This window comes from Sipha flava, unplaced genomic scaffold (genome assembly GCF_003268045.1).
Source record: "Sipha flava isolate LNK unplaced genomic scaffold, YSA_version1 276_pilon_pilon, whole genome shotgun sequence".
NCBI classification, from domain to species: Eukaryota; Metazoa; Arthropoda; class Insecta; order Hemiptera; family Aphididae; genus Sipha; species Sipha flava.
This window is the reverse complement of record NW_020272941.1, coordinates 416,902-441,700: the sequence shown is the minus strand read 5'-3', so window position 1 is coordinate 441,700 and position 24,799 is coordinate 416,902. Positions and strand designations below refer to the sequence as shown.

Genomic DNA, 24,799 nt, shown 5'->3' with positions numbered 1-24,799 from the left:
CGGCGGACGGCGCTACGCGCAACCGCGGCCAACGCGGCGTAGAACATTGCGGTGGCCGCGTTCCGCGGGTCGGCCGCCGACTCGACCCGCGGCACCGCGTCCATCGACCAATCGTAGCTGAGCACGTGTGGCCACACCAGTAGTCGTGCGTTCACCACGGGCAGGTGCAAGAACGTCAGGGTCCTGACCACCGGGTCCGGGTGCTTGGCCGCGGGATTGTCGGACGTCGCAAAGGTCGGCACCGTGCCCGACATCACGCACAGGCGGCCAGCCACCATGACCGCGGCGCTAGTCATCAGCACTTTGACCGTTTTCCAGCTACTGTCTTTGTCCACCTGCACCTGTAACCGATCGATCTGTTGGTATTGGTATGCAACGAAAAACGTATAAGATATTTGCGGTCATTTACTTAGCCTGATATTTACATTTACATTTATATTAACATTTTTTTATTTTCATTTTCATGAACCGATTCGAATGAATCATTGGACTGAAAATTTTAAAATAATTTATTAAAGTGGACCAAGACCGGATCACCGGTCCGAAATTTGTTATTTCGATCTGTAATAGTTTATGAACCGAACCGGACCAAAAATATAGTATGATTTCATAGAGCGGATAAACGTATTGAACTAAAAAAATGTTGGACCCTAAAATTGTTTAACTATACCACATAATTGGTAATTAGTATTGATTTGAGCTGCTCGTAGATAATTATAAAACTATACAAAACTGATGATATTTAGTATATAGAAGAGTTATATCATTTCTCCCGCACCTCGATGAAAATAATTTCAACTGTTGTTCTTGAAAATATTTTCGATAATAATTATTAATGTGTACCATGAACAGCTCTGCGATATACAGATACACAAAGTACATAAAACAACGACTCAGGGATAAAATATTTATAATTATATTCGTGTTATTAATCCTATAAATGATTTTAAATTTAAAATCATTGTTTAATAAATTTTAAACGAGTCATAATCGCTTAATCGGGACCGACTGGTCTGGACCGAACCGATCTGATTAAATTTTAGAAATCGGACCGAACTGAAATAATAATAGTTCAAGCCAGGACCGGACCGAAATCTTCCATAAATATATAGAGTAATCATATAATTATGTATAATATATGTGAACCAATCATTCGCCTATTATTATACGATAACACTGGACTGGGCAGAGCACTGGTACCTACACATAATATACATGTACAAAACTCGCGTTTCAGTGTTCAAACTATAAATTGTTAAGTTTCCATAATCTATTATTTATTTTTGTTTTTCTACGACGATCTTAATCACGCCAATCTAATTTGAATCGACACATAAGGTGGTGCTTTTGTAATATTATCTCCAGACCTAATCTAACCCAACTTAACCTTTGATAATAGCTTACCATTAACATGTAATATCCGTATACACATAATCTACAATACGATTTGGACCACAAGGACGTTCAACATTAATTCCTTACTTATTATTTTAGCAAACACGAAAAATATATTCGTGTCAATGATTGATTTCTTACCAAATATTTTTAGGTTTTTCAAATTTTTATAAACTACCATTTATTATATTATATGGTTATGGTATTCGGCGAAAAGTCGATAGAAAAAAATAGATAATAAATAAAATTTTTATTGGCTATTTTTGTGCCGGGGTATTTATATTCAGATCTGCTATACATTTTACATTTACCTAAGTTTATAATTACATATTTTATTATAATAATATGGCATAGTACAGCAATAGTTGTCAACAGTTATTGTAATAATATGCATTTCATTCACGTTTAAGTTAAGAACCCTCACTTAATTATTTTTCATAATTTGATTGATACATATGTACATAATATGCTATATAGTGTATAGTATGCACTTATAGTTTATTTTTGGCTGTATTAAAATTATTATTAAACGAAAAATATTAAAAACACACGTCTGACTACACTTAAACACGTATTTTGTATATGTATAATGTGTCTATAGTCGTTATTTTTGACATTAAGCACATTGTGACAGTTTCGTATTTACCATTTACATTTTTTATCAAGTGCCATCGATCGACACTTAAACTTAATATTATATTCATTTTGAGTAAGCCATAACGTATATTGTAAACGTATACTGGATAGCGTGTATATTGGCTGTACTCTTACAACTATAACTTGAATTTTTGCCCGTACAAAAACAAATAATATCAAAACAATATAAGACATTGTAATACATCTATAAAGCTTTAAATGAATTGGTAAACAGTTATATTAAACACTATGGAGAGAAGACATGCGTAATATATTTAATGTACAGACAAACGATAGTTTTCGTTTGATAATTATGTCATTGAACCGTCAATGCTTTGAAAATTTATTGAAAAAAATTGAGAAATTATGCGTTACTATAAACTTCAATTGTACGTTAGTATTATATTCCTTACTGAAATTTAAATATGAAAAACTATAAAAATTGCAAGCCTATTAATATTTATAAGTGTAATCATTTTATAAACTATGAATAGGTATGTATATAATTATAAATGTCATAAGATATTAAATACTACTAAGATTTAGCAATAGTAAAATAAATAAATATATATATATATATATATATATATATATATAATAATAAAAATGGTATCTATATTATTATGTATTATTTGATATTTTTATAAATTATTCGATAAGTGTTGGTTTTTGTTTGTTTGTAAAAGCCTGTTTTAATATTTTTAAATTTTAATGGAGATTATTTTTACTCGAATCAATCAAAATTTACTGCCTAAAAGTTTTTAAAAAAATAAAATATATAATTATAAAAATAATATAACTGGTTACTGACTACTATAATTCCAATGAATTTTTCATCGTATTTAGAAGCTAAAATAAAAAATATCAATAAATATTATATTTAACTGGTTCCTTTTCTAGTCAAGATGTAATTTACGATGATTAATATATATATATGAATTACAAACATAAGATATATTTTCTCAATGTCCATTCAAGGTAAAACGCATAGATCATACACTCACCATATATCTTGTATATTAAAGTACATAAGATACTGTAACCATCGAGAAGAGAATTAGAGAGAGAGAGAGAGAGAGAAAGAGAGATTTCTTATAATACTGTCCAAATAATCGTCGTTGAGTGTATTTCTCGCTATTACGTCCATTAGGGACCGTCGACTTTTACAGAACAGCGATGACTAATGGTGTGCCTTTTACCCGAGCTTGAAACACCACGCAATCGTCTTTATGACGTATCGCGGTAATGCGTTTTACCGGATTGCCCTCATCAAAGCGGAAGAGTAGCTAGCACATGCTTACTCTCTTCTACTTTACACATACACATACAGTCAGATAGACACACATACACACACAAACATACGCGCGCGCGCAAAAACTCAGTCATAAAAACGTTTAGAAAAGTTTTTCGATAAATGATTAGGCGATAGTACTTATTTAATATAATGTAAATTATAAAACCAATAATGAATAAATTCATTAGAAAGATCAAAGAAACATATATAATAAAATCTAATATCGCATGGGTAATCAATGACTATCAAGAATAAAAGCCTCACGAATGGAATCGAGTAATGCAAATTACGTTTATGTATCACTTTCAATAGATTTACTTAACTAAATCGATGTAGAAAAAAAATTTAAAATTTAAAATTTAGAATATGAGATCAATTAAGATAAAGTATATTACTGAGTCGTACTGATGAGTTATTGTTTGTTTTATATACGTTATCCTTATGAATATTTTTTAGGTTTGATCTATTAGAAATCATAAAGAAAAAAATATATTTACAAATAAAATCTGGAAATAATTTAAGCTATATGATTACTAAAAAAAAAAAAAAAAAAATACTGCCGTAAAGAAACGAAATTAATTAAGTATAGAGTATATATATTCAATATTCGTATAATGTTATATAAACACTATTAAAAAATACAGGTGTTTGAAGTCATGATTTGTATGTGAAAATAATTCCACATCGTTGACATGATATATAATACTATTACACTGATACTGTGCTAATAAATCAAAGAAAGATGAAATGCAGGCAGTAAAAAAGACACGAGTCATTATTTTGTTAATTAAAACCGATTGAAGCGTATAATGGGTAAGCAACACATTTTATTTTCATTTGTATTCTACTTCATACAAAAACACATTGTAAAATAAAAGGGCATTTAAAACACACGAAATTGTAAACATATTACTTCTAAACGGAACAACACGTGAAAAATAAAAGTCCAATACGCCACCAAACTATTAAGCGTTGAACTGGATACCTTATTCGTTCATAAACATATTCATTAGTTTTTGTAACGGGGATGCGATTTTCAAACACGGCGTTATGAATAGGTAAAAATAGCGCACAACTGTAACGAAGGACGGATACAGTAATGCATTAATATTTGTAAACAAATTCCAACGTACATTCTTCAAGAATCATCAGTAATCGCTTAAAACACGATGTTCATTTACTAGAGTCACGTTTAAATAAGTAAAAAAAAAAAAAAAATTAAAACCTAAAACGCGTCCTGTATCCGAATGTATCCTCATAACCTTAATATTTTTTTTATTAAAATTATATATGTTTACATAAAAACGTACTAATTCTTATATTGTCATTGTACACTGCGGATTATTTTTTGACCAATTATTTACACTTAATCTGATTAATTCGGCGCACGTTTTTTTTGTGTTTCAATCAAAACACCTGGTATACTCGGTTACGGGACATTGAACTAAACGCGAATAGGTAGAAACGTGGCCGACTAACCGCTCATGAAACACTCCACTTTTTCGCCGGGAGGTGGTTGTAATTTTGTGTGCACGTCGATTTTCACGCTCGCGATCTACGAGATTATTATTCGCACGCGGTTACGCTTACGAATGAATATAAAATTTTGGGTAGTTTTTCACTTTACGCTGTCCTAAGCGAACTTGCCTAAACTTAACCTACGAACTTCGCAATAACATAATTTCTAGAACTTAACTTTTTTGCTATTGTCTCTGGATGTTGTCTTTGTGTTGATAGGATTATGCTTGAGTAGGGAGTTTACCATAATATGGTAAAGTTTACTATAGTATGTAAACATATATTATATGTATTTTTTCTTGCCTGGAAAATTTGATTTTTTTAGTCTATAATTTGATTGTTTATCGTTGAGGTAGCACGTATAATAATATCAGTCTTAGTTCGATTTGTTTGCAATCTCTATTAGCAAAATGTACACCCAAGACAAGTATTTTTCCAACGTACGTTCGAACCCGTCGATTTTCTTATGGTGGACAATTATAAAAAGGGTCATGTCTTTCACGTATTGAACTATTCTTACTACTGTCCCAACTTCTCGAGTAGATAATATACACATATACAAATTGAATGACTACCTGTATATATGAAAAATGATAGGAGAAAGTTTTAAACTTTACTATACGTAATTTATTTCTATAGTTCATCGATTTTCGTTATGTTACCCGTATTATTTATTCTGAGTAATTTATTTGATATTAAATTATCGAGAATCCTATTCCATTTGCTGCATGGAGGTTTTAAAAATGTTCACAATACTTTTTTGCGAAATAAAGTTAGATCATGGAAGCGATTTGTAAGTTTTCCTACTGGACGCCAGCTATGACGAATATTAATGAGAAATTTACCTATTCACGACAAATATTCCCACTTGTGATGCTGGAAATATTATTTAAATTTATAAAGATATAATGTAAGTAATGATTTAGTGTTTTGGCGAGCTTGTAATAGTTCCAGCCATTTTATTTTAAATTACTAATTTAACAATACGTATTTACCTGCAGATGCTTTAAATATTAAAATTTAAGATTTCCAAAATAATTTAAGAAATCTGAAAATTGAATGATAATGGAAAAGTATAATGATTATTTTTACGGTAAAAATCAAAGTAAAATCACTATAACAAAAAACACTCATATAATTAGAATGTTTAAATTGTTGATAAATGTTCAATAATACTAAATAAATGTAACATAAAAGATAGTACAGCATATAGAAAATGTTACCAATAAATCAATAAACATCATTTGATACCGAAAATATTTTTCCTTAAAAACAAGTTATTCTTGCAACTACTTACTCAATTTTTTTACAACACCATATTTTTTTTTGTTTTAATTTACTTTTTCATTATTTTGGTAAATATAAGAGTATTAATGTTTCTTAAATTAATACTACATTTTTAACTAAGTAATTTTCATTTTTACGTATTTACAATGTGGATTTTATGTGAACCAAAGAGCTTATAAATAATTTGGATATTTTATTTGAACATGAAATTATGTAAATTATTTATTTTGGTTGAAAACGGTTAAGCTTTAAGATAGATGTACTTAGATGTACGTAATATTTTTATTCTTTTAAAACGTATTACGTAAATATTATAACTCTATAAGATTTTCGCACATTAGTAGGTATTATTTCGAAATTATATTTTTACATATAATCTGTATTTTTCTTTTATTCGAAAACAGATTTTTCATACTTCGTAAATTATTTAAATGAAAACATAACAAAATTAAATTAAAAAAACAACAATGCACAAAGTTTTACGTAAACATTTTGAGAATATAAAACTTTGTGGTAGTTATAAGAATTTTATAATAATATTTCTCGATGAATAAAGTTATTAAAATTCATTACCATATTAAGAGCTTACCGTACAATAATTTATCAAATGATGAACATAATTTGTAATTATAATGTAATTATTATTAAAAAGTTACTTTTTCGATAGTTGGCGTAGTGATGAATATCGGAAGCCATTCAATGGCCGTATTAAGAATTCAAAGACAAGACGAATGTTTCAATCGTAAGTAAAATATTCCAATATATTTTATTTAAATAAGTGTTGAATATAGTTATTATTTTATTGAATGTTAGATTCAATACTAGTGCCAAGGGATTCTAATTGTTTCAAATATTGAACCCTAAGTGTTGATGAACCTTCAGTGTCAATGAATCCCTAAGATATTTTAACCAGGTAAAATATTTCTTTAGTGCAACCGGAATTGAAATTAATCAGGAACTTTTCAATTTTTTTTTAAACTTAACAAGTAGTATATAAAACTAGATTAGTCTTAGGTACCTTGCTAATAATAACTTGGAATAATAATTAATCATCAAGTTAAATACGTATATTTAGAGTACATAAATTTCCTGTCATAGCAGCATTAAAAAAATTGCTTTTAGTAAATGGTCAAAGTTATATGAAAGTTTAAAAGATGGTTTTTTGATAATTATAAAAATATGCATGATCTAAGAAACTGATTTAAGATCTGTAAGGTGATAAATCTTTTAAAATATGAGTAGTGTTGAGATTTTTTCCTTTAACAAAAATTATAACAATTTATCATCACTCTAATTTAAAGAATAGAATACTAATTTCTTAATAATAACCACACAGGCAATATTCTTCATTACTCTAACAATAATTATTTCAACTATTAAAATTATTCCTTGCTTAATAACAACAAGATGTTATTCTCAAGACTCGGATTTCAATAATATTAAATAATTAAAAATTGTAAGTAAATTTGTTTGTATATAGTCGAAGTTAATATATAGATTTGCTCGTACATTCGATTGCCATCTTACAGCGTTAACGTAAAAAATTAATTTTAAATGATAAAAATATTAAAAGAAATAATTTTTTTTAACCAACTGACTATGCAGGAACTGCATTTTGAATTATAAATTTGTTTGACTAACAATATTATGAAATATTTACACAGTGAAAATAAGTTTTTCTGCATTAATAATTCTATCTATTTTTGAGAAATAAGTATTAAATCTACTAAAGGGGTTTGAATATAATTCCGGATTAATAATATAGTATAGAAACAAGCGCTCATGCATAATACTCCTCTTGTTCGATGACATAACAAAAAGCCTGCGAGGTTTTATAATTAATATATACATATATATTAATTATATCTGTTATCGTTGTTTTTAACATTTATTTAGCGAAACTCGGAACAAAAAGGGATATTAAATCGAATTCACTTTTGTACAACTTTTGATACCTGATTTTCAATGATTCGAGTACCGGGAAAGGATTATATTTTAAATAAAATAACGAGACGTTTATGACCATTGTTCAGTGATGCAAAAAAAAAACAGCAAGAATTCTTTTATGTATAACGGTGCAATTTATAAATCCCAATGAAGAATTTTCATCGGTCACAAAGCTCTTATTCCAAAAAAAAAAAAAGATTTGGTCTAGACCGGCATGTAAAAGGAATTACATTATGTTGAACTACAAAAAAGTAACTACAGGCCGAACATATGTATAGTCATATAGGTATTGCCATATAAAAATGTCCATCCTTACAAAATTATATATCCCTGCATGCATGTATAAATATAATACATATATATATAATATAGCGTAAGCTCTTTAAGCCGGTGCCTTCACATCACAACCAATATAAGTACCACTACATTCGAAATTTTACTCTATATATACATTTAATATATTATGTACATACACGTATTCATACACCCACATGTAGGTTTTTCTATCTTTTTATACTGAAATATGTCTCTGTTCTGTTCTTGGCAATTTTTTCTTCAACATAATACGTAAATATGTTTATGTGAATGTATGTGTGTGTGTGTGTGTGTGTGATTGCATGTGTAAGAGTGATGGTATTGTAAGAACACTTCAATCGGCTTATGTGATCCTTTCCACTGGTTTTTCGTCTCCATCCCAAATCATTTTACATTGACAGTCGAGTACTGAAATCCTCAAGTAACATCGAATGCTATTCCAAAGATCACTTTTCTTGTTCACTTTCAATGGACTTCTATCTAAAAAGAAATTCCCGTGAAATCTTATTGTTTGGGTGGGACTAAAATAAAAAACTCATGTTCCAATATTATGAACGATAGCAATTTAGTTAACTATGAACTATTTAGAAAATGTGATAAACAATAAATTAAATTAAATACTATGAGAAAACTTAAAATATTTTTAAAATTTAGAAATTTAATTTTTAGACAAATCAACTTAGTGGATAATTTTCTAAAAATCATGCACAGTAAAAAATTCAAATGTAATATTGTATCATTACTTTTAAATTTACAAAATTATAATGTTAAAATTATAATAACTTATTTTTAAAATGTTCAAAATTATGCTGATTATACATAACAAATAAAACAATAATATCTATATAAATGTATTCATCAACTATTTTACATTTTTAATATGGGCAGATAATACATTATGGTGTATTATGGTTCTACTATAATAAGAAAAATAAAATATTTATAATATTTAATAAAGAAGTTATATTTGAATATTTTTTAAAATTTTGTATTTTTATAAAATTTTTTATTTCAAACTCTTTGATTTATCAACAGCTTGTAGTTTATAATTTTGAACAAAATATAGAAATATATTTCACTTGAATACACATAATTAAAGGCAAATTGTGTGATTTATAATATATAATTCTAATTGTTACCTATTAAATGTAGAAAATATAACTATATGTATTTTGATAATGTTAGTATTTAATGTTTCAATACATTTTACAATAACGTGAGAATAGAATATTTAATCATTTTAATTTTACTACATTAAGAATTTAATCACTTTTTCTTGTATTTCTTCATCTTTTATTGTTAAAAAATAATGCATAACAGTCAACATTCCATATTGAAAGTAATTTATGACTTGCGCATACGATAACATTTACAATGATTATATTCATATAGAACTATTGGGTTAGTAATGAATATTATTTGAACAAAACGCTGCGTCTTCACAATACTATCGTAAGATCACAGTTTAAACTTAACACGTACACTCTGTTTCACACACTTACACATATACGTGATTGTGCGTGTACACAGTTTCGATGAAAAATATAAATTACAGAGAAAAACTCTTTAAGAAATATTTTCATTCCAGTCGAAACGCACGGAGGGGTGGATAGGAGCGTACTTAGCTGACATGTGTTGGGAAACAAAAACGAACGTCCGGGACACTCAACTTTCAATCGGGAAAGTTATCTGTCAATAACAGACTCCATTACGAAGCTATCCCCACTTCTTGTAGCCATCGGCTAAATCCAGTAAAACAAACGAACAGATGGAACAAGACAAATAATAGAAATAGGAAGGAAAAAATAAACAATTTTCACGTTTGACCAACTTCTAAATAACACGTGCAGCGAATTTTTATGTTACGGGCAAACAGTGAGTTTCAAAGTTTAATTCAACGATATCAATATGTATTTTATTTTCCGTCAAAATTCGAAATTGGAGCATGCCGGATATCGCCATGAATTATTTATTAAATAATAATTGCTATAATATCTACCATCTACCATCATCAATTAAAAAAAAAAAAAAAAAACCCGCAACGTACCATCCATAGTAATCATGTTTCGAACTCAAAAAGCATCAGTCTTCGAGTGCAATTCTCATTATTGAAATCCTGTAGAATCGTAATTTGTATAAAGGGTCAACGAATGTGGCGCTGGGGAAACGATCTCATTACCATTACTACGCATTTCACTTGTTCATCTGTTTTTAATATAAAAAGACATAGAGATGGACGAGATGACGCTGATTTTAGAATAAATACGCTTAGTAACTCGTTTAAAATACGTTACATGGTTAAAAAGCGTCGACAAACAACTAGCAGGTGGCTTTAAATTGTATTTAACTTGTTTATTGATTCTCCTTGTTTGTTCTACACTCGAATATTAAAGGGTGTTGTATCGCGTTACACAACTGTTCGATTGTGCGATGAAAAAAATAAAATAAAATGAGAAGCACATTAAGAAACATTTATTCCAAAACATTTTTACACGTACGGAGACGGTCCCCGGAGAGGTTAAGAACGAGTGTATTTTTCTATTGCCCCCGGTGTACGACAATGTTTTTGAACCGAAGGAAATATCTGTTTAATACGAATATGCGTTGGCAAAGTTCCTAATCGAATCTCCATATTCCATCCGAGTGTTTGACGGTGTAGATGAATAAAAAAACCCGACAATAATAGATTTTGATCGAATTGTTTTTTGCCCTCGTATTGATTAAAAATCGAAAGCCTTGTTAATCGACTTAATGAGTTTTTACATTTGACAATAAAAATATATACATTTTTCAAATATTTAATTGAATTATGATGGTATATCTATAAGGAATACGAATAAAAAATACAACGGTTTTTTTACAATTTCTGACAATCATTCCATTTCACGAATAAATATTAAGGATAACATTTTTAATAGGAATATCTCAAAGAGTAGTCAGAATTTTTGATAAATTCCAGAAAAGTTAATCGTATAACTTTTCGAGTAAAAAAAAAAAAAATAGTTTGAAGAAAAAAAATGATAGTGCTACAGTGATTTTTTTTGAAAGATACAAAAATGTAATGTATCAGGCAATATGTTACTCAAGTGCAATATATATTTTTCAAAAATTATAATCTATAAAAATATATATTTTAAACATAAAAAAGGGGAATAATACTTAAAAAATTACCTGTGTGCATATATTTATATCTTCTAACATCTTACACGTTACAAGCCCTATTTAAATAAACCCTTCCAAGTGCATTCTAAGTTCATTATTTCGATCACAAAACAACGTAAATGGGTTGAAATTTTTAATCCAAAAAAATATTAAACGACGACGACCCCATTAGAGTAAATGTATACAACTTGACGTTAACGTGATATTCGCGAACATAATTTAACAATTTGATTTTATTCCATGTAACAGAACGTCACGCTCGTTATTAATTTATGCGATTCGTGTGCGATATTCGGAGGGAAATTGTAACGATGTGGTTGGAAACTCCAATTTGGTTTTTTTTTTTTTTTTAAAATTAAATTATAACCAAACCACACCATTCCAATGCATGATTTCCCTTCACATTTGCCTAATATCGGTGAATAAAATTATATTTTATCTGTACGGATAATTTTATCCCAATACGTAGCATGTATAGTATACACTGTACACACACACACACACACACACCATGTTGATTTAGTCCGATCTCTCCACTTTATATGATTTACATTGTCATGGGAGAGTATACTATTATACCGTTCAAAGGTTTCTCTGCTAGAACTTGTCAATATTAAATTTGGAATCTATCTACGGTAAACAACGTCTTTACGTCATTAGGTTATTGACTATAGAAAATAATTTTCATTGAATAAACGGATAATGTTCTAAATCCATAAATAGAGACATTATAACCAAAAACACAAGTATTCAGTCATATTTTCTATACTATACTAATTATTTGTATATTATAATTTAATACATATTGTTATATTACTTTATCCCTGAAGTATACATATTATAATTTACCCATATAGTGAAGCCACTATTATAAGAAAATTGATAATTATTTTTCATCAATCGATACTAACCGAATCATACATTCATGATATTCCTTATTTATCTTTAGAAACTTTGGTGAAGATTATATTTGACTAAATTCTGTTACTTAAAATTTATATTTATGATAAGTTATGAATCTAATCAAAAATATACTTGTGAAAGGGAAAAGAAAATTTATTATTTTTGTATTAATGTATTTTAATATAATATTAAGATAATTTTGTTAAAATATGGATCGATAATTTTTCTAGAAAAAATTCTGCTATTTGTTTAAGGTTCTGCAATTTAGTATAATCTAAATTAATAACTATAATAATTAAACCAAGAAAACCCAAGAACAAAAAGCATTAAGAACAAATTTACATGGAATATAATACCTACATCTTATGTTATGATAAACATATTAATAATCTGTGGAACTGTAAAAGTATAAAAAAAAAAATATGTAAAAGTGTTTTTTTCTATTTTTTGAAGTATTTTAATACACTCATCATAATTTTCCACTTGAGATTAGACCTCAACTCGCTAATTAATGTCTAGTAGAACTGCCTTAGTAATCTTCATGATTAATTTGTTCTCAACGATTACACTGAATGATTGCAATATAGGCCAATTAAATTATGGCTTTATTATCTTATCCACGGGTTTTAGTTCAATCACCCCAAAGCTCATACAAATCGTGTAACGTTTTCTCTTTACTTCGCACTGATGTATTTAACTTTTTTTTAATTTTCTACGCATATCTTGGAAATAATTAATAGCTTATTTAATAAGCTTCTTCAACAATATCGATATTTCGAAACAATATCTCCACTTATTTCCGTGTATTTTGATATCGATAATCTAAATATATTGTACGGTATATCGATAATCGAATATACTACAGCGCTTTCGTATACAACAATATAATAATATAATAAATTTTTATTGTATCAGTTTAGAAATAACGTATGATAACAGAAAATAATTAATTTGACCAGTGACGCAAATAAATAGTTTAAGTGTTTGTATTGAAGTCATTTGTTCAAATGTTTATTGCGTTTTTACTACGAATACATTAATTTCATTTAATTCGTTAAAATTGTTAATGTTTTTTATTTTATTTTATTATTAATATGTTAATTCATAATTATCAATAACAGTTAATCATAAACCAGTGCTATTAGTCGATTTCCGGATTGATAGAGCTACATTAATAATTCGGAATTTTGGCGTTAAATTTTCTTTTTTTAATATTCAATATCGATGTTCGAAAACACGTCGGTAGAGAAGCCAAATGGTATAAACGGGTAATGCGGATATAATAACGTACCAAATGAAACCGCGCGCTTACCTTGTTGCTCTTTATGGACCTAAGCCTCAGCATGAGCTCGTACACGATGCACACGGCCATGACGGATATGCCGTTCTCTTTGGCCAACATCGAGAGCAGCGCGAACAGCACGCAGAACGCCAGGTACGCGGCCGCGGCACGCGCGTGGTCCGGCTGCCGATGGTGACCACCGAGTTCTTGCTGGTGCCGGTGGTGATGATGGTGGTGATGCCGGTGGCGTTGGCCATCCCTGGCCCGGACGTGCCGGCCGTAGCACAGGAACGACAGCAGGAAGAACACGCAGGACAGCACGTCCGCGCGGCCGACCACCGAGGCTACTGCGTCGGCATGCACCGGGTGCACGGCGAACAAGGACGCAGACATAAGCGCGGCCCGCCGGCACGACACGGTCCGGGCGACGATCAGCACCAGGCCCGTAGCCAGGCCGTGGAGCGCCACGTTCGTCGCGTGATACGACGAAGCCCTTAGACCCGACCACCTGCAAGCGTACAACCGTAAAGTGTGAGAACACGCACGGGGAACGTACACAGTGGTGTGCACCTAAGTGTAACAACGAGTGCAGTGAAAAATTGACTAGAGAGTTCGGGAGTGTTTGCATTTTTATATTATATATTATTTGTATTTACTGAGAGTCAAAAAAACGATAACCGACTAAAGTCATCGCGTATGTATTAGGAATGTTCACGAGGTGTAATTCACAAACTAGCAGGTTATATATTTTCATCTTAGAACTATTGATTAGTGGTTGTAAATTTTATTTAAACAACGAAAATTAAATATTCGATTACTCAACAAAAAACTTCTCATTGTACGTATATAATTAAAATTGAATTAATGAAATTATTTTATTTATTTTTTTTTTTGGGGGGGGGGGGATAGTGATTTAAAAAAAAATGGTCGAGCCTTCACTGCGTATGAGTATGTGTACGATTTGACGACAATAATTCTACTGAAACTATTTAATTATAACCATATATGCATACATCTTCTATATCGATCAAGATCATTGGAGTTTTATTTTCATATAGTAATACAGCTGTTTATTACGCTGATAATTTGTTTACGACACTATTTTTCAACAAAATCAGTTCATTTTTAAAAGAATTCTACTCGTTTATAACATAACATAACTCGTACATATATATTAATACATTTTTCTATTTCTTTTCCCAGGACTCATGACCGAGAAAAACTAATTAGTTTACGGAGTGAACGATTTTTGATTAGTTGTATTTTTTCTCTAACAACTGTACTATCCATAATTTATAAACTACGATTATTGCAATGTCTAAAGGACTGCGTTTCACGGAATAAAAATAGCGAACTGAAGTTAAACGAGTATATCATAGTAATTGTCACGTTATACGTTATCGTAATTTCATTGATAATTTAATTAAATTATAATATCTTTTAAAATTATTAAGAATTATGGTAAAAAAAAACATGTATATATTGCTTGTAGGTCCTAAATAACGAATAATTTGTTTTAACGTTATTGTAACATGTTATAAATCGCGCCCGAGGATATCTAAAAATATTTTGTTTACCTGTAATTTAGTCGATATGACAGTACGGTAATTGGTCTGTACGATCCATGTGAGTTCTCCGTTCCCATTGGCGTTCCCCAAAAGTCATTCCACCAAATGTTCGACCCTGGAGTTGACGGTCTAATATCTTCGTTTGCTATTATTGCTTGGCTGCAAATAAATATGTCAATTAAAAACCAAGTACAATTTAAAAGTAATATTTTCAAGATTCATTAAATGAATAATTAATTATAATGTCAGATGAAAATATAAGTTTTCTTATCTAATGTTATTTATCCCCGTAACTATTATGAAAAATGTACATAAAACCTATACCTTTTTTGTAAGAAAATAATTGTTATTTACTTACCATGAACTACGACAATATTATCACAGATCATAAAAAACAGTATGTTTTATATTATTATTACAATATTAAACTAGTTTTAAGATTATGCATAAATTACTCATGAGTAATATGTTTTTTCTAAAAATCAGCCGTTTTATTTCTTCTTCTTTTTTTTTTAAATCAAGATATTTCAGCTTATTGTTATTAAATCTCAAATACTATATACTAATATTTTATTGTTTAATAGGATTATGGAGCGATACACTACTAATTTTTCAGATTTTTATTCATTCAAAAACTAGTGATCAAGGAAATAATTTTGATTGGTAACCCTCATGCTATATCTTTTTGTGACATTTAACATTGTTATAAGTTTGAATTTAGCAGTTTATACAAATGTATTTATAATTAGTTAGGTAATAAATAATTTAAATAATAATACAAGAATATTCGAAATTGAAGTTAATTAAATTTCTTATAACTTGAATTATGTGTGCATATATTTAAATAAGTAGAAAATATTTTAAGTATGCTAAATACATGCTAGAAATAGTAATGTATAAAATAAAATGGTTACAGAAGTCATTACTGGTTGGATATCTCATGGTTGCATAACAGTTTTTATATGTTGATAAGAAATTATGTTAACAATAAGTTTATTTAAATTATATTTTGAGTGTAGGTTATCTCTTTATCATCGAGCATAAGAACAGCATATAAATTTCGTTTAAAACTTGGTTTATAATCTTTTAGGTATACTTTTATGTTGTCATTATTATTTATTTATTTATCATGAACACATTTAAATATTTATTGAAGGCTACCATTGAAAGTTTTCAAAGAGTTTTCGTGGTTTTGAATATACAAGATAACATCTTTAGTACAGAAGTATTTTATTAGAAATATTATTATTATACGTTTAAGAGATGTATATAATAATAATAATAATAATAATAAAATTAAAATACAAGAAAAAGATTTAATACGAGGAAGGTTTCGCAAAAGAGCAGCTTTTACGACATTTTGAATGAAGGCCAACGACTCGCCAACATAATTTCCTGAGTATTATGTACCTGTGAGAATAATACATATATATATATATATATATATATATATTTATATAGTACTATATACATTTTTATATTCACATCAAAGGCGGAATAAAGTTTCAAAGAGAAATGACTGCCAGTAGAGCACAGTAAAATAATCCCTTCGTTAACGATCCTTTTTCCTTTTTTTCCTCTTTCTCCCAGCACTGGGAACGAACAAATCTTATAATAATAACGTGGTTCGGAAACCTCTGGTCTTGAATAACAAACAGGAATACCATTATCATAAAGAAATGACGATATTCATAACGAGATACAATGCGATTTACTTTGTATTCCTCTGCCCACGCCGTTCATGAGGACTCTGTCATTAGCACCGTATCTTCTGTTCTAGAGGTCATTATGGTTTTCAATAATCATATCTCACCAAACACATTTGAACCGTCACGCAATAACAATTCACCAAAAATGTACTTTATGATTCGCATGTCCGCAGACTTTCGTCCTAGATACAGAAATACTTTTCTGTACCTACCGCATAATATAATGACAATAATCTGCAACTATGAAATTAAATATAAATAATTATAAAATAGAGTATAAATACGAATTCACACCATGGCCTACTAACATTTAGTTATACTCTTAGTTTAATAAAGTATATACTAAACTATATATAATGAAGTAGGTATTTTGGTGTAATTAGAACAATTATTTGTATAAATCGATACATTTTTTATTAAATATACGAAAGGCTTCTTCTTCATCTCTCTCGCCTTTCTCCCAACTATTTAGGGTCAACCACCTTTATTTTAAGCCTCCACTCGACTCAATTTTCTACATCCCCTACACACACACACACAATAGCAGCGCTCTTATCAATCTCAATATCAATCCAACCATCTCTTTTTTAGTCTTCCTCTTCCTCTTTTCTCTTTTTAAATGTATGGAAGGCTGAACTTTCAATGCAAAATGTCATCCAAATCTTATGTAATTTTAAAGTATTTCTCATGCATTTAATTTAAGTATTCGAAAATAGTACTGCCTATCACAGAATTCCGTCAATGGAACAAATAAGAAAACCGGTATATTTTTAAAATCATTGTATTTTATAAACAATAATAAGCCTACTGTAGTCACGATGAATGATTTAGTAATATATAACAGTTTTATGAGTATAAATATTTTATCCTTCCATAAAGATAATGATAAAATGTAATGATTAGTCGACTGTTGATTATAAATATATAATAATGTTACAATTAATGTCATTCATAGGGTTGACGAAACGTAAGAATTTCTTTTATAAGTATTTAATGTTATAAAACCATATTAAAATATAAGCATCTGATCACAAAGAGAGTAAAAATATAAATGTTTACTTTATAACCGGAGCCATGGAGTAAAACAATTATTTAATCATGGAGTCAACTGAATTAATATTAAAATAAACATCGTAAAAAGTTTGAGACAATCCACTTAATTATTAACTAACTTAATAAAATGTAAATGTAAATTAATTATTCAATGCTTTTATATAACAAGAGCAACGAAATAAAATTAAAAACGTTGTAGCAAAAATGAATGGTATTTAAACACAACGAAATCCAAACAACTTTGTATAAAATAATTTACATGATAATATATTTTTACGTAATCGAATACATTTATACATTTATTTTTATTATTACATTTGTTCATTCACTAAAAAACTGAAAATATACATACATTTATATACAATCCGTTAACATTATGAAAAATAAAATTATTTTAATTTTAGATTATATTTTCATGTGGTCAAAATGATAATAAATTCATTTTTAATAGAAATGCGTCTTAAAGTGAAACATTTGTCAAAGTGAGTTTCAGTAAAATATTGAAAACCACATCGTTGGGATGTGTTGACATTTAATAGTGTTAGCAAACTGCTAATGGTACATTAATGAGTAAAAAACCACTTCCAACACGGAAACGAAAATTCCTACCGCTATTTACTGGATAAAGGAAAACAAAGATTGACGTTTTAGGGTAGTAAACCTTGTGAAAAATATCAAATTATTATAACAGTTCAGAAAAACCAAATGTAAAATCATTTTTCCGTGACTAACTTTCTTAATCATCTTATAATATAATTCAATGGTGAAAATAATTTGCATATATGCATTGATTTAATGAAACATACGCGATATTAGACATATTTTTCTTCAAACTATTAGAGTTACGCCGAATAATAGTGATTTGGGGATATTTTGGTGATGTAATTTTACAAAAAAAAAAAAAAAAATAATAAATAAATAAAAATAATTACGAACTACAGTTGTTAGTGTAACGAAATGAAACGAAATGAAGTGTGGTCTGAACAGCTGAAGGTATTCCGAGTATTTTGAAACGCAGAACATAAAGTACATGGAAATTACCCAAAGACGTATATAATGACGAGTGTTTTACATAAATTATTCACTTAATGCACAGCGAGTACTCATAATATGCAACGAACTCGATGAAAACAATTGAATACACAGCTGAACGCGATACCGTAGTGGTGACGGTGACGTCGGAAAGAATGACTGAACATTTAATTTGTGCATAGAATTAAATATATATATATATATATATATATATATATATATATATATATATATGTATAACTTCCAAAGTGATTTATCAAAAATTCAATTTTTCAGTCTTCCGTCCCTATGTTACTGCAACGGTATTGTTGTATTAATGTCCATGGTGTTATTGTTATTATTATAATTACTCTCGACCAACAGCTTATGGTGGAAATACGAATTCATCTAGTTGACTGGTGGCAATTTTTTGCAGTAGCGAGGGAGGGGTTGAGCGATGGTGACCCACTATTAGGGAGAATAGTAGACTTCTAAAAAATACATCTAAATGAGTTTCGATAATCCTTTACATTTCCCTTGTTTTGTTCATTAGGCTTAATAGTAAATCCTATGAGCTCATTAAAATTAATACAGACATTTTTTTCCTCTGTTATTTTTCGTCTCTTCCATTTCTTTCCGTTTCGTTCCTCTGCCATCCTCCGCACAACAACTACCACCATTACCACCACCCTTCCGTAGTTTTGTCCCTACACCCAAACTATTAATTCTCAACGCCTTGCAGGGTTTTAAATAAACGAGGAAAAAACAATTAACTACAGGCGAGTATAAGAAAAAGAAATACACGAGACAGCTGTGCTAGGTGGGCAAAGGGGGCTACATTAATTTGTCATTAATACGTTCCGACGTTTAATAACAGGGGACCCAGCTGCAGAGTAAAATATTATTTTCATTGGGGGAAACCCATTTATTTTCATTGTATACATTTCTTTTTGATAAGCATATACTTTCGGTGCCAAACAAATAATTTATAACATCCGATTGGTATTAAGAAAGAAATTATTTCCACCTTTATCAACAAAGTGAATAAATGTATAAGGTCACTGATTTTATGGTCATGATTTATAGTATAAATACTAATCAAGTAAATTTAATTTCATGATTTTTGAATCAAATATTTCGTTTTGAAATTAGTGTTACCTATTTCTATAAGGTTAAGTTCTAAACTATTTATAAGTTTTGAGTTAAAAATATTTTAAGTACTGATAAAACGATTTGAAATTTTTAAACAAAGTTCATATATAAATACACAACATATAAAATATTTATAAACAACTCAATACTAAAATAAAAAATACAATTGATACGTATCTTAGTTAAAAAAATATTTCTTTACAATTATGATTATTTTCAAGTGGAAATTAACGCATTACATTTAGTATGTAAGGTTAAATAATCTAAATAACTAAAAATAAAATTTAAATATTTAAATATTTGTACTTAAATAATTACTATAATATTTTATTTGTACAGTAGTTGAAAAATGTATCAGTCCCCCATTGTTTGTTTTTTAAATATAACTATTATGTATTTATTTATATCTCATATATTTATAGCCAACTAAAAATTAATTAAACTGTTAAAAAGTAAATATACACAATAAATGTTATTATAGCAATTCATTTTTGAATAGTAAACAATACGGTGTAAACATTAAAATTCAATAATACGGAGTATAGTATTCATTTTTATTCAAAATGAATTCTATAAATAAAAAAAATATATATTTATTTTTCATACTTGGATTATACTGATTTAAATAATAACCATATAAATAAAATATGTTTCTAAACAAAGAAACAAAGAAATAAATAAATTATTAATTCGATATAATTAGTTTATTTATATATACATAATCGTACTTTACTTCTCGTCTGTTTAGTAAAAAATTTAAAATGCCTACGCTGTCCACCATTGCACAGCGCATTCTTCATTAATTAGTGTACTTGAAACTGAAGAGCTATCATTTGTGTACTCGATTTAGATTCATATAATAACACTATAAGTTTCTTTTCGAGTAGATTCTATGCATGAGTACGACTTTATATAGTCAATGCTCTCTGCATATTTATATGAAACCAAAATTATTACAATAGAAGCAAATAATTGTATAATAATAAATATTATTAAGTGACTCATCTATAAACATGCACCGTGTATTATGTTCATCGGATTCTTTATTGATTCTGAATTCATTTGTGAATAAAATAATAAAAACAATAAAAATATATTATACTTTCAAGTGTTAGCATTTTTTTATACAAGTATTTTAGTTTATTAAATCATCGAATTCGAAAAACAGTTTTTAATGAAAATCAGAAAGTACACATAGGTCAGGATAGTTAACAATAACATAGTAAAGTTATGTATACAGGTCATAATTTAGCGTATTTTTAACTATAATTATCAACAAAAAAGTGTTATAAATGCAATAAATTAAGTTAAAAATTTCACAATCGGTCAGTTATTGAATTATTTTTTTATTGTTTGAGTAGGTTTTGATATTTCTAATGACCCTGAAATATCATTCAATATGTATAAAAATCGGTAGGTAATAAAAAAATCAATTAATTATCTTAGGAAGTTAAGTCGACAAATCGACCAATATGTAATATTTACATAATGAAAATTATAGTATTTATTTCTACAAAAATCAAAGATAAAAACGATTATGACTTATATGTAGATACATTTTACAGATATCAGTAATAACAATAATTTTCTGACAGTAAATGATTATGAAAATACTTATTAACACAAACACACTAGCTTTTTTGGGCACTAAAATTAAACAGTACAGAGGTATAATTGAAAATATCTTTATTTGTTTATTTTTTATTAAATTGCTGATGAAATATGTGGTACAGACTTTATTTAATTAATACTTATTGTGTGCTGTATTTCACCTAATTCAATCGAATTTCAGTATGTACTACAGAATTCCATTGAAAAGTGGCAACTATCTATGATCAAGATCTTGCAAACTACGAAAGTTCTATTCTCAAAGGTAAACAGCACAATATGATGTGCAAGATGTACAGGACATGTCAATAGAAAAGCAAGCAGTTTAAATCAACTGTACGCTGATACGCTGCTATCATACCGTTGTACAAATTTACTTCACATTAAAACATTGGAGGACTTGAATATCATAACAAAATCCTCGTATTAATTTCAAATATATTTAAGCATATATTCTCGATACTGGAAGTTACTTATGCATATTTTTTGCGGTCTTCTATAGTGAGGAAATTATTCAATGGATTGGTTTTGGTTAGTATGATAAACATGAACAATTTAACGACAATAATAAGATAATGAAAATGTTTTTATTTAAATGCACCAAAATTAATACAAAAGACAACTGGACCTCATAATATGCAACCGTTTATAGTATATTATACAGTAATAAGCCTTGAGAATTACAAAAGAGTGAACAATTGAACGGTGATCAAATTAGTTGATAAATGTTGGCAATTTTATCAATATTATCACAAAATGATTTCTTTATATTACTTTAGAATAATATAATAATATAAAATTCAAATGACGATTAGGATCAATTATTATTAATAATATGTTAGGTCGACGTTTGAAAAATTCACGTATTTGCTTTATAAACAACCGTTGTCTTGTTTAAACTTGTACACGATTTCATCGGTGTAATGCGGCAATTCATATGCGATATGTGACCGAGAGGACGAATACGATTCCCCCTATATACGGTTGGGATTTCTGCATTGACTACAATAAAATTATAATGCGGTAACGTGCGCTTAACTTTTAAATAAAAAAGTGGTAAAAATAAAACGAGTTAAGGAGAAAAAGACAACGGAAAAAAAAAATGAAAACGTAATCGAAAATTACACGATTGCTTTTTTCCCATTACCATACACAATGGTGTTTACCATAAATCCTAAAACTAATTCCAGAAATATTTTCATGACTTAAATGTACGAAAATGCTAGTCTGCTAAAATATTCTTTGAACACAAAGGAATATTTATTTAGGATCCGTTTAAAGCGCATTAAAATTTCGCTGCGACTTTCTGAATTCTTAATACTGCTATTATCGTTGCGTTATCAACGTTAAATAAAAATCTTCCGTTATCCCTGTTATTATTATTATTATTTTCAGATAAGCTACAGAATTTACATATTTATAGCGAGACAAAATAATATTCTTCATTAATATGTTTAAAAAAAATATCACAGTCCTAAATAAAATCTAAAATTAATCATTTATTAAAAACTTGTAATTAATATATTATTGTGTAAAACCATTAGCTTTCGTGCTTTATCTCTAACCTAGAGTTTTATTTTAAATTTGTGTATTAATACTTTATTATTATTACTAAATAAAATATTAAACATTTTAAATATATTTTTAACGCGCATTATTGTGTAGTTTTTCTCGTATTTAATTAAATACCCATTTTATTAATTTTTCACCTTATACAAATATTTTATTACGAGAATCGATAACAATCAAGAATTTTTAGAAATATTTTAATACAATTTTTTATATAAAATTATTATTGCGAAGATCAAGTTATTATCAATATGAATATATATATATTGTTAAAATTAAAATTAAAATTGGAATATTTATATTTTTTCTAAAAGTTATCCGGGAAAAAATGTTTATAACTGTTTAAATTTAAAATGAAAATTATTCCAAGATTCATAAAACTTTTAAAAGTAGAAAATTAAATATTATTTTACTAAAATATTCTTTATCAATTTTACTATTTGATTTATTTGAAAAAAAAATGTTTATGATCACAAACATTAAACATGAATAGTATTCTAATTCAAGTATAAATACTTAACTGATTACCACAAATAACGGTACTATTCAGTGGAATAAAAATATTTTCAAGATTTTATTTTTTTTTTTTTTTTGCATATATTAACACGTGTTTATTTCACTTGAAAGAAATTCAATAAAAAAAAATCATAATATTCTACTTGTTAAAATGAACAATTTTTTTTCTCCTTTCATATTTCCAAACATCACGAAATGAGTAAGTTTAAGTAATCGCGTAAAATATTCGTAATAAATCGTTAAATAATTAGTAATATGTTTTTCGTCTTACTCTTGTCAAGTATTCGTAATAAATCGTTAAATATTTAGTAATATTTTTGTCGTCTTACTTGTCGTCGTACACGAATCCGGCGTTCAAAGTATTCGCGTACACGGCAATCGCCAGTGAACAACATATCAGTAAGTGATAGTCGATGTTAAAATGATATTTTATCTGAAAGCAATATCGGTTGTATTTATTTAATGAACAATTATTGTTTTTTATTTTTTTTTTTTTTCCCCGTTAACAGAGGAAGTTTATAAATAGGTACATTAAAACATGTTTGTTGTATTCTTTTAATCATTTTTATTACGTACTCGATTAGGCTTTTTGATCGGCACAGGGGTAGTCGAGACCATTGCGGCAACGTGACTGAATAGCATTCGACAAGCAACACTCTCAACGGCCTTTTCCATAGTAGATCCACCCAGTCCATTTGGCGCATGCGCACATTTATTTTTCTACACTAAGACGATTACCGCATAACCATTCATAAATAATAAAGGTACCTTATAAATGTTTGTAAAAAATTAATACAATTTCACTGATAAAATTTGAAAAACATAGTGTGAAACATACGTTACATTTTGTACGATATGTCAATGTATTATATTT

General features: G+C 28.3%; 1 protein-coding gene across 1 annotated transcript in view; it reads right to left on the bottom strand.

Moving 5' to 3' along the window:
* LOC112685430 (transmembrane and TPR repeat-containing protein CG4341-like) overlaps positions 1–24,574 on the bottom strand; it is a gene marked incomplete in the record, with an annotated part of 67,249 nt that extends 42,675 nt beyond the window's left edge. The window contains 5 exon segments of the mRNA XM_025557307.1: positions 1–341; positions 13,770–14,247; positions 15,317–15,466; positions 24,255–24,358; positions 24,502–24,574. Of these exon segments, the coding sequence (XP_025413092.1) occupies positions 1–341; positions 13,770–14,247; positions 15,317–15,466; positions 24,255–24,358; positions 24,502–24,567 (1,139 nt within the window).
* Between the last annotated feature and the right edge of the window lie 225 nt (positions 24,575–24,799).